This window comes from Procambarus clarkii, chromosome 54 (assembly GCF_040958095.1).
Source record: "Procambarus clarkii isolate CNS0578487 chromosome 54, FALCON_Pclarkii_2.0, whole genome shotgun sequence".
In the NCBI taxonomy this organism is placed as follows: domain Eukaryota; kingdom Metazoa; phylum Arthropoda; class Malacostraca; order Decapoda; family Cambaridae; genus Procambarus; species Procambarus clarkii.
In genome coordinates this window covers 9,042,024-9,053,413 of record NC_091203.1, presented here as the reverse complement: position 1 = coordinate 9,053,413, position 11,390 = coordinate 9,042,024, and the positions used below count along the sequence as shown (strand labels likewise).

The 11,390-nt window shown below is 58.2% G+C and overlaps 1 protein-coding gene across 1 annotated transcript in view; it reads right to left on the bottom strand.

The window, feature by feature from the left end:
- Positions 1–218: 218 nt before the first annotated feature.
- The window catches only part of LOC138352664 (filaggrin-2-like), a 52,550-nt gene continuing 41,378 nt past the window's right edge, over positions 219–11,390 (bottom strand). The window contains exon 3 of the mRNA XM_069305236.1: positions 219–386. Within this exon, the coding sequence (XP_069161337.1) occupies positions 219–386 (168 nt within the window). The remainder of the gene's footprint in view (positions 387–11,390) is intronic.

Here is an 11,390-nt window from a genome sequence, read left to right as displayed (position 1 = left end):
CACTGGCAGAAGTCTCCAGCAACACACTGGCAGAGGTCTCCAGCAACACACTGGCAGAGGTCTCCAGCAACACACTGGCAGAGGTCTCCAGCAACACACTGGCAGAGGTCTCCAGCAACACACTGGCAGGGGTCTCCAGCAACACACTGGCAGGGGTCTCCAGCAACGCACTGGCAGGGGTCTCCAGCAACACACTGGCTGGGGTCTCCAGCAATACACTAGCAGAGGTCTCCAGCAACACACTGGCAAAGGTCTCTAGCAACACACTGGCAGAAGTCTCGAACAACACAATGGAAGAGGTCTCCACCATCACACTGGCAGGGGTCTCCAGCAACACGCTGGCAGAGGTCTCCAGCATCACACTGGCAGGGGTTTTCAGCAACAAGCTGGCAGAGGTATCCAGCAACACACTGGCAGAGGTCTCTAGCAACACACTGGCCGGGGTCTCCAGCAACACACTGGCAGAGGTCTCCAGCAACACGCTGGCAGGGGTCTCCAGTAAAACACTGGCAGAGGTCTCCAGCAACACACTGGCAGGGCTCTCCAGCAACATACTGGCAGAGGTCTCCAGCAACACACTGGTAGAGGTCTCCATCAACACACTGGCAGGGGTCTCCAGCAACACACTTGCAAAGGACTCCAGCAACACACTGGCAGGGGTCTCCAGCAACACACTGGCAGGGGTCTCCAGCAACACACTGGCAGAGGTCTCCAGCAACACACTGGCTGACGTCTCCAGCAACACAGTGGCAGAGGTCTCCAGCAACACACTGGCAGAGGTCTCCAGCAACACATTGACAGAGGTCTCCAGCAACACGCTGGCAGTGGTCTCCAGCAACACACTTGCAGAAGTGTCCAGCAACACGCTGGCAGAGGTCTCCAGCAACACGCTGGCAGAGGTCTCCAGGAACACACTGGCAGAGGTCTCCAGCAACACACTGGCAGAGGTCTCCAGGAACACACTGGCAGAGGTCTCCAGGAACACACTGGCAGGGGTCTCCAGCAACACACTGGCAGAGGTCTCCAGCAACACGCTGGCAGAGGACTCCAGCAACACACTGGCAGGGGTCTCCAGCAACACACTGGCAGGGGTCTCAAGCAACACACTGGCAGAGGTCTCCAGCAACACACTGGCAGAAGTCTCCAGCAACACACTGGCAGAGGTCTCCAGCAACACACTGGCAGAGGTCTCCAACAACACACTGGCAGAGGTCTCCAACAACACACTGGCAGGGGTCTCCAGCAACACACTTGCAAGGGACTCCAGCAACACACTGGCAGGGATCTCCAGCAACATACTTGCAGAGGTCTCCAGCAACACATTGGCAGAGGTCTCCAGCAACACACTGGCAGGGGTCTCCAGCAACACACTTGCAAGGGACTCCAGCAACACACTGGCAGGGGTCTCCAGCAACACACTGGCAGGGGTCTTCAGCAACACACTGGCATAGGTCTCCAGCAACACACTGGCAGAGGTCTCCAGAAACACACTTTCAGAGGTCTCCAGCAACACACTGGCAAAGGTCTCCAGCAACACACTGGCAGAGGTCTCCAGCAACACGCTGGCAGGGGTCTCCAGCAACACACTGGTAGGGGTCTCAAGCAAGACACTGGCAGAGGTCTCCAGCAACACACTGGCAGAGGTTTCCAGCAACATGCTGGCAAAGGTCTCCAGCAACACACTAGCAGGGGTCTCCAGCAACACACTGGCAGGGGGCTCCAGCAACACACTGGAAGGGGTCTCCAGCAACACACTGGCAGGGGTCACCAACAGCACACTGGCAAGGGACTCCAGCAACACACTGGCAGAGGTCTCCAACAACACAATGGCAGAGGTCTCCAACAACACAATGGCAGAGGTCTCCAGCAACACGCTGGCAGAGGTCTCCAGCAACACACTGGCAGAGGTCTCCAGCAACACACTGGCAGGGGTCTCCAGCAACACACTGGCAGAGGTCTCCAGCAACACACTGGCCGAAGTCTCCAGCAACACACTGACATGGGTCTCCAGCAAAACACTGGCAGGGGTCTCCAGCAACACACTGGCAGGGGTCTCCAGCAATACACTAGCAGCGGTCTCCAGCAACACGCTGGCAGGGGTCTCCAGCAACACGCTGGCAGATGTCTCCAGCAAAACACTGGCAGAGGTCTCCAACAACACAATGGCAGAGGTCTCCAGCAACACGCTGGCAGGGGTCTCCAGTAAAACACTGGCAGGGGTCTCCAGGAACACACTGGCAGAGGTCTCCAGCAACACACTGGCAGAGGTCTCCAGCAACACACTGGCAGGGGTCTCCAGCAACACACTAGCAGGGATCTCCAGCAACACACTGGCAGGGGTCTCCAACAACAAACTGGCAGGGGTCTCCAGCAACACACTGGCAGAGGTCTCCAGCAACACTCTGGCAGAGGTCTCCAGCAACACACTGTCAGGGGTCTCCAGCAACACACTAGCAGGGATCTCCAGCAACACACTGGCAGAGGTCTCCAACAACACAATGGCAGAGGACTCCAGCAACACGCTGGCAGAGGTCTGCAGCAACACACTGGCAGTCGTCTCCAGCAACACACTGGCAGGGGTCTCCAGCAACACACTGGTAGGGGTCTCAAGCAAGACACTGGCAGAGGTCTGCAGCAACATACTGGCAGGGGTCTCCAGCAACACACTGGCTGAGGTCTCCAGCAAAACGCTGGCAGAGGTCTCCAGCAACACACTGGCAGGGGTCTCCAGCAACACACTGGCAGGGGTCTCCAGCAACACACTAGCAGGGATCTCCAGCAACACATTGGCAGAGGTCTCCAACAACACAATGGCAGAGGTCTCCAGCAACACGCTGGCAGAGGTCTCCAGCAACACACTGGCAGTCGTCTCCAGCAACACACTGGCAGGGGTCTCCAGCAACACACTGGTAGGGGTCTCAAGCAAGACACTGGCAGAGGTCTGCAGCAACACACTGGCAGAGGTCTCCAGCAACAAACTGGCAGGGGTCTCCAGCAACACACTGGCAGAGGTCTCCAGCAACACACTGGTCGAAGTCTCCAGCGACACACTGGCAGAGGTCTCCAGCAACACACTGGCAGAGGTCTCCAGCAACACACTGGCAGAGGTCTCCAGCAACACACTGGCTGAAGTCTCCAGCAACACACTGGCAGGGGTCTCCAGCAACACACTGGCAAGGGTCTCCAGCAACACACTGGCAGGGGTCTCCAACAACACACTGGCAGAGGTCTCCTGCAACACGTTGGCAGAGGTCTCCAGCAACACACTGGCAGGGGTCTCCCGCAACACACTGGCAGGGGTCTCCAGCAACAAACTGGCAGGGGTCTCCAACAGCACACTGGCAGGGGACTCCAGCAACACACTGGCAGAGGTCTCCAACAACACAATGGCAGAGGTCTCCAACAACACAATGGCAGAGGTCTCCAGCAACATGCTGGCAGAGGCCTCCAGCAACACACTGGCAGGGGTCTCCAACAACACAATGGCAGAGGTCTCCAGCAACACGCTGGCAGAGGTCTCCAGCAACACACTGGCCGAGATCTCCAGCAACACACTGGCAGAGGTCTCCAGCAACACACTGGCAGGGGTCTCCAGCAACACACTGGCAGAGGTCTCCAGCAAAACGCTGGCAGAGGTCTCCAGCAACACACTGGCAGGTGTCTCCAGCAACACACTGGCAGGGGTCTCCAGCAACACACTAGCAGGGATCTCCAGCAACACACTGGCAGAGGTCTCCAACAACACAATGGCAGAGGTCTCCAGCAACACGCTGGCAGAGGTCTCCAGCAACACACTGGCAGTCGTCTCCAGCAACACACTGGCAAGGGTCTCCAGCAAAACACTGGCAGGGGTCTCCAGCAACACACTGGCAGGGGTCTCCAGCAATACACTTGCAGCGGTCTCCAGCAACACACTGGCAGGGGTCTCCAGCAATACACTTGCAGCGGTCTCCAGCAACACGCTGGCAGGGGGTCTCTAGCAACACGCTGGCAGAGGTCTCCAGCAAAACACTGGCAGAGGTCTCCAACAACACAATGGCAGAGGTCTCCAGCAACACGCTGGCAGGGGTCTCCAGTAAAACACTGGCAGGGGTCTCCAGGAACACACTGGCAGAGGTCTCCAGCAACACACTGGCAGAGGTCTCCAGCAACACCCTGGCAGGGGTCTCCAGCAACACACTAGCAGGGATCTCCAGCAACACACTGGCAGGGGTCTCCAACAACAAACTGGCAGGGGTCTCCAGCAACACACTGGCAGAGGTCTCCAGCAACACTCTGGCAGAGGTCTCCAGCAACACACTGGCAGGGGTCTCCAGCAACAAACTGGCAGGAGTCTCCAGCAACACACTGGCAGAGGTCTCCAGCAACACTCTGGCAGAGGTCTCCAGCAACACACTGGCAGGGGTCTCCAGCAACACACTGGCAGGGGTCTCCAGCAACACACTGGCAGAGGTCTCCAGCAACACGCTGGCAGAGGACTCCAGCAACACACTGGCAGGGGTCTCCAGCAACACACTGGCAGGGGTCTCCAGCAACACACTTGCAAGAGACTCCAGCAACATACTGGCAGAGGTCTCCAGCAACACACTGGCAGAGGTCTCCAGCAACACACTGGCAGGGGTCTCCAGCAACACACTTGCAAGGGACTCCAGCAACACACTGGCAGGGGTCTCCAGCAACACACTGGCAGGGGTCTCCAGCAACACACTGGCAGAGGTCTCCAGCAACACACTGCCAGAGGTCTCCAGCAACACACTTTCAGAGGTCTCCAGCAACACATTGGCAGAGGTCTCCAGGAACACACTGGCAGGGGTCTCCAGCTACACACTGGCAGAGGTCTCCAGCGACAATCTGGCAGAGGTCTCCAGCATCACACTGGCAGGGGTCTTCAGCAACAAGCTGGCAGAGGTATCCAGCAACACACTGGCAGAGGTCTCTAGCAACACACTGGCCGGGGTCTCCAGCAACACACTGGCAGGGGTCTCCAGCAACACACTGGCAGAGGTCTCCAGCAACACACTGGCAGAGGTCTCCAGCAACAAACTTTCAGAGGTCTCCAGCAACACATTGGCAGAGGTCTCCAGGAACACACTGGCAGGGGTCTCCAGCTACACACTGGCAGAGGTCTCCAGCGACAATCTGGCAGAGGTCTCCAGCAACACACTGGCAGGGGTCTCCAGCAACACACTGGCAGGGGTCTCCAGCAACACACTGGCAGAGGTCTCCAGCAACACGCTGGCAGAGGACTCCAGCAACACACTGGCAGGGGTCTCCAGCAACACACTGGCAGGGGTCTCCAGCAACACACTTGCAAGGGACTCCAGCAACATACTGGCAGAGGTCTCCAGCAACACACTGGCAGAGGTCTCCAGCAACACACTGGCATAGGTCTCCAGCAACACACTTTCAGAGGTCTCCAGCAACACACTGGCAGGTGTCTCCAGCAAAACACTGGCAGGGGTCTCCAGCAACACACTGGCAGATGTCTCCAGCAACACTCTGGCAGAGGTCTCCAGCAACACACTGGCAGGGGTCTCCAGCAACACACTGGCAGGGGTCTCCAGCAACACACTGGCAGAGGTCTCCAGCAACACGCTGGCAGAGGACTCCAGCAACACACTGGCAGGGGTCTCCAGCAACACACTGGCAGGGGTCTCCAGCAACACACTTGCAAGGGACTCCAGCAACATACTGGCAGAGGTCTCCAGCAACACGTTGGCAGAGGTCTCCAGCAACACACTGGCAGGGGTCTCCAGCAACACACTGGCAGGGGTCTCCAGCAACACACTGGCAGGGGTCTCCAGCAACACACTGGCAGGGGTCTCCAACAGCACACTGGCAGGGGGACTCCAGCAACATACTGGCAGAGGTCTCCAAAACACAATGGCAGAGGTCTCCAACAACACAATGGCAGAGGTCTCCAGCAACACGCTGGCAGAGGTCTCCAGCAACACACTGGCAGAGACCTCCAGCAACACACTGGCAGAGGTCTCCAGTAACACACTGGCAGGGGTCTCCAGCAACACACCGGCAGAGGTCTCCAGCAAAACGCTGGCAGAGGTCTCCAGCAACACACTGGCAGGGGTCTCCAGCAACACACTGGCAGGGGTCTCCAGCAACACACTAGCAGGGATCTCCAGCAACACACTGGCAGAGGTCTCCAACAACACAATGGCAGAGGTCTCCAGCAATACGCTGGCAGAGGTCTCCAGCAACACACTGGCAGTCGTCTCCAGCAACACACTGGCAGGGGTCTTCTGCAAAACACTGGCAGGGGTCTCCAGCAACACACTGGCAGGGGTCTCCAGCAATACACTAGCAGCGGTCTCCAGCAACATGCTGGCAGGGGTCTCCAGCAACAAGCTGGCAGAGGTCTCCAGCAACACACTGGCAGAGGTCTCCAGCAACACACTGGCAGGGGTCTCCAGCAACACACTGGCAGGGGTCTCCAGCAATACACTAGCAGAGGTCTCCAGCAACACACTGGCAGAGGTCTCCAGCAACACACTGGCAGAAGTCTCTAACAACACAATGGAAGAGGTCTCCACCATCACACTGGCAGGGGTCTCCAGCAACACGCTGGCAGAGGTCTCCAGCATCACACTGGCAGGGGTCTTCAGCAACAAGCTGGCAGAGGTATCCAGCAACACACTGGCAGAGGTCTCTAGCAACACACTGGCCGGGGTCTCCAGCAACACACTGGCAGAGGTCTCCAGCAACACGCTGGCAGGGGTCTCCAGTAAAACACTGACAGAGGTCTCCAGGAACACACTTGCAGGGGTCTCCAGCAACATACTGGCAGAGGTCTCCAGCAACACACTGGTAGAGGTCTCCATCAACACACTGGCAGGGGTCTCCAGCAACACACTTGCAAAGGACTCCAGCAACACACTGGCAGGGGTCTCCAGCAACACACTGGCAGGGGTCTCCAGCAACACACTGGCAGAGGTCTCCAGCAACACACTGGCAGAGGTCTCCAGCAACACACTAGCAGACGTCTCCAGCAACACACTGGCAGAGGTCTCCAGCAACACACTGGCAGAGGTCTCCAGCAACACACTGGCAGAGGTCTCCAGCAACACGCTGGCAGTGGTCTCCAGCAACACACTGGCAGAAGTGTCCAGCAACACGCTGGCAGAGGTCTCCAGCAACACACTGGCAGAGGTCTCCAGCAACACACTAGCAGACGTCTCCAGCAACACACTGGCAGAGGTCTCCAGGAACACACTGGCAGAGGTCTCCAGCAACACACTGGCAGAGGTCTCCAGGAACACACTGGCAGAGGTCTCCAGCAACACACTGGCAGGGGTCTCCAGCAACACACTGGCAGAGGACTCCAGCAACACACTGGCAGGGGTCTCCAGCAACACGCTGGCAGAGGACTCCAGCAACACACTGGCAGGGGTCTCCAGCAACACACTGCCAGGGGTCTCAAGCAACACACTGGCAGAGGTCTCCAGCCACACACTGGCAGAAGTCTCCAGCAACACACTGGCAGAGGTCTCCAGCAACACACTGGCAGAGGTCTCCAACAACACACTGGCAGGGGTCTCCAGCAACACACTGGCAGAGGTCTCCAGCAACACGCTGGCAGAGGACTCCAGCAACACACTGGCAGGGGTCTCCAGCAACACACTTGCAAGGGACTCCAGCAACACACTGGCAGGGATCTCCAGCAACATACTGGCAGAGGTCTCCAGCAACACATTGGCAGAGGTCTCCAGCAACACATTGGCAGGGGTCTCCAGCAACACACTTGCAAGGGACTTCAGCAACACACTGGCAGGGGTCTCCAGCAACACACTGGCAGGGGTCTCCAGCAACACACTGGCAGAGGTCTCCAGCAACACACTTTCAGAGGTCTCCAGCAACACACTGGCAAAGGTCTCCAGCAACACACTGGCAGAGGTCTCCAGCAACACGCTGGCAGGGGTCTCCAGCAACACACTGGTAGGGGTCTCAAGCAAGACACTGGCAGAGGTCTCCAGCAACACACTGGCAGAAGTCTCCAGCAACACACTATCAGAGGTTTCCAGCAACACACTGGCAGAGGTCTCCAGCAACACACTGGCAGAGGTCTCCAACAACACACTGGCAGAGGTCTCCAGCAACATGCTGGCAATGGTCTCCAGCAACACACTTGCAGGGGTCTCCAGCAACACACTGGCAGGGGTCTCCAGCAACACACTGGCAGGGGTCTCCAGCAACACACTGGCAGGGGTCACCAACAGCACACTGGCAAGGGACTCCAGCAACACACTGGCAGAGGTCTCCAGGAACACACTGGCAGAGGTCTCCAGCAACACACTGGCAGGGGTCTCCAGCAACACACTGGCAGAGGTCTCCAGCAACACGCTGGCAGAGGACTCCAGCAACACACTGGCAGGGGTCTCCAGCAACACACTGGCAGGGGTCTCAAGCAACACACTGGCAGAGGTCTCCATCAACACACTGGCAGAAGTCTCCAGCAACACACTGGCAGAGGTCTCCAGCAACACACTGGCAGAGGTCTCCAACAACACACTGGCAGGGGTCTCCAGCAACACACTGGCAGAGGTCTCCAGCAACACGCTGGCAGAGGACTCCAGCAACACACTGGCAGGGGTCTCCAGCAACACACTTGCAAGGGACTCCAGCAACACACTGGCAGGGATCTCCAGCAACATACTGGCAGAGGTCTCCAGCAACACATTGGCAGAGGTCTCCAGCAACACACTGGCAGGGGTCTCCAGCAACACACTTGCAAGGGACTCCACCAACACACTGGCAGGGGTCTCCAGCAACACACTGGCAGGGGTCTCCAGCAACACACTGGCAGAGGTCTCCAGCAACACACTTTCAGAGGTCTCCAGCAACACACTGGCAAAGGTCTCCAGCAACACACTGGCAGAGGTCTCCAGCAACACGCTGGCAGGGGTCTCCAGCAACACACTGGTAGGGGTCTCAAGCAAGACACTGGCAGAGGTCTCCAGCAACACACTGGCAGAGGTCTCCAACAACACAATGGCAGAGATCTCCAACAACACAATGGCAGAGGTCTCCAGCAACACGCTGGCAGAGGTCTCCAGCAACACACTGGCAGAGGTCTACAGCAACACACTGGCAGGGGTCTCCAGCAACACACTGGCAGAGGTCTCCAGCAACACACTGGCCGAAGTCTCCAGCAACACACTGGCATGGGTCTCCAGCAAAACACTGGCAGGGGTTTCCAGCAACACACTGGCAGGGGTCTCCAGCAATACACTAGCAGCGGTCTCCAGCAACACCCTGGCAGGGGTCTCCAGCAACACACTGGCAGGGGTCTCCAGCAACACACTGGCAGGGGTCTCCAGCAACACACTAGCAGGGATCTCCAGCAACACATTGGCAGAGGTCTCCAACAACACAATGGCAGAGGTCTCCAGCAACACGCTGGCAGAGGTCTCCAGCAACACACTGGCAGTCGTCTCCAGCAACACACTGGCAGGGGTCTCCAGCAACACACTGGTAGGGGTCTCAAGCAAGACACTGGCAGAGGTCTGCAGCAACACACTGGCAGAGGTCTCCAGCAACACATTGGCAGGGGTCTCCAGCAACACACTGGCAGAGGTCTCCAGCAACACACTGGTCGAAGTCTCCAGCGACACACTGGCAGAGGTCTCCAGCAACACACTGGCAGAGGTCTCCAGCAACACACTGGCAGAGGTCTCCAGCAACACACTGGCCGAAGTCTCCAGCAACACACTAGCAGGGGTCTCCAGCAACACACTGGCAAGGGTCTCCAGCAACACACTGGCAGGGGTCTCCAACAACACACTGGCAGAGGTCTCCTGCAACACGTTGGCAGAGGTCTCCAGCAACACACTGGCAGGGGTCTCCCGCACCACACTGGCAGGGGTCTCCAGCAACAAACTGGCAGGGGTCTCCAACAGCACACTGGCAGGGGACTCCAGCAACACACTGGCAGAGGTCTCCAACAACACAATGGCAGAGGTCTCCAACAACACAATGGCTGAGGTCTCCAGCAACATGCTGGCAGAGGCCTCCAGCAACACACTGGCAGGGGTCTCCAACAACACAATGGCAGAGGTCTCCAGCAACACGCTGGCAGAGGTCTCCAGCAACACACTGGCCGAGATCTCCAGCAACACACTGGCAGAGGTCTCCAGCAATACACTGGCAGGGGTCTCCAGCAACACACTGGCAGAGGTCTCCAGCAAAACGCTGGCAGAGGTCTCCAGCAACACACTGGCAGGTGTCTCCAGCAACACACTGGCAGGGGTCTCCAGCAACACACTAGCAGGGATCTCCAGCAACACACTGGCAGAGGTCTCCAACAACACAATGGCAGAGGTCTCCAGCAACACGCTGGCAGAGGTCTCCAGCAACACACTGGCAGTCGTCTCCAGCAACACACTGGCAAGGGTCTCCAGCAAAACACTGGCAGGGGTCTCCAGCAACACACTGGCAGGGGTCTCCAGCAATACACTTGCAGCGGTCTCCAGCAACACGCTGGCAGGGGGTCTCTAGCAACACGCTGGCAAAGGTCTCCAGCAAAACACTGGCAGAGGTCTCCAACAACACAATGGCAGAGGTCTCCAGCAACACGCTGGCAGGGGTCTCCAGTAAAACACTGGCAGGGGTCTCCAGGAACACACTGGCAGAGGTCTCCAGCAACACACTGGCAGAGGTCTCCAGCAACACCCTGGCAGGGGTCTCCAGCAACACGCTAGCAGGGATCTCCAGCAACACACTGGCAGGGGTCTCCAACAACAAACTAGCAGGGGTCTCCAGCAACACACTGGCAGAGGTCTCCAGCAACACTCTGGCAGAGGTCTCCAGCAACACACTGGCAGGGGTCTCCAGCAACAAACTGGCAGGGGTCTCCAGCAACACACTGGCAGAGGTCTCCAGCAACACTCTGGCAGAGGTCTCCAGCAACACACTGGCAGGGGTCTCCAGCAACACACTGGCAGGGGTCTCCAGCAACACACTGGCAGAGGTCTAAAGCAACACGCTGGCAGAGGACTCCAGCAACACACTGGCAGGGGTCTCCAGCAACACACTGGCAGGGGTCTCCAGCAACACACTTGCAAGGGACTCCAGCAACATACTGGCAGAGGTCTCCAGCAACACACTGGCAGAGGTCTCCAGCAACACACTGGCAGGGGTCTCCAGCAACACACTTGCAAGGGACTCCAGCAACACACTGGCAGGGGTCTCCAGCAACACACTGGCAGGGGTCTCCAGCAACACACTGGCAGAGGTCTCCAGCAACACACTGGCAGAGGTCTCCAGCAACACACTTTCAGAGGTCTCCAGCAACACATTGGCAGAGGTCTCCAGGAACACACTGGCAGGGGTCTCCAGCTACACACTGGCAGAGGTCTCCAGCAACACTCTGGCAGAGG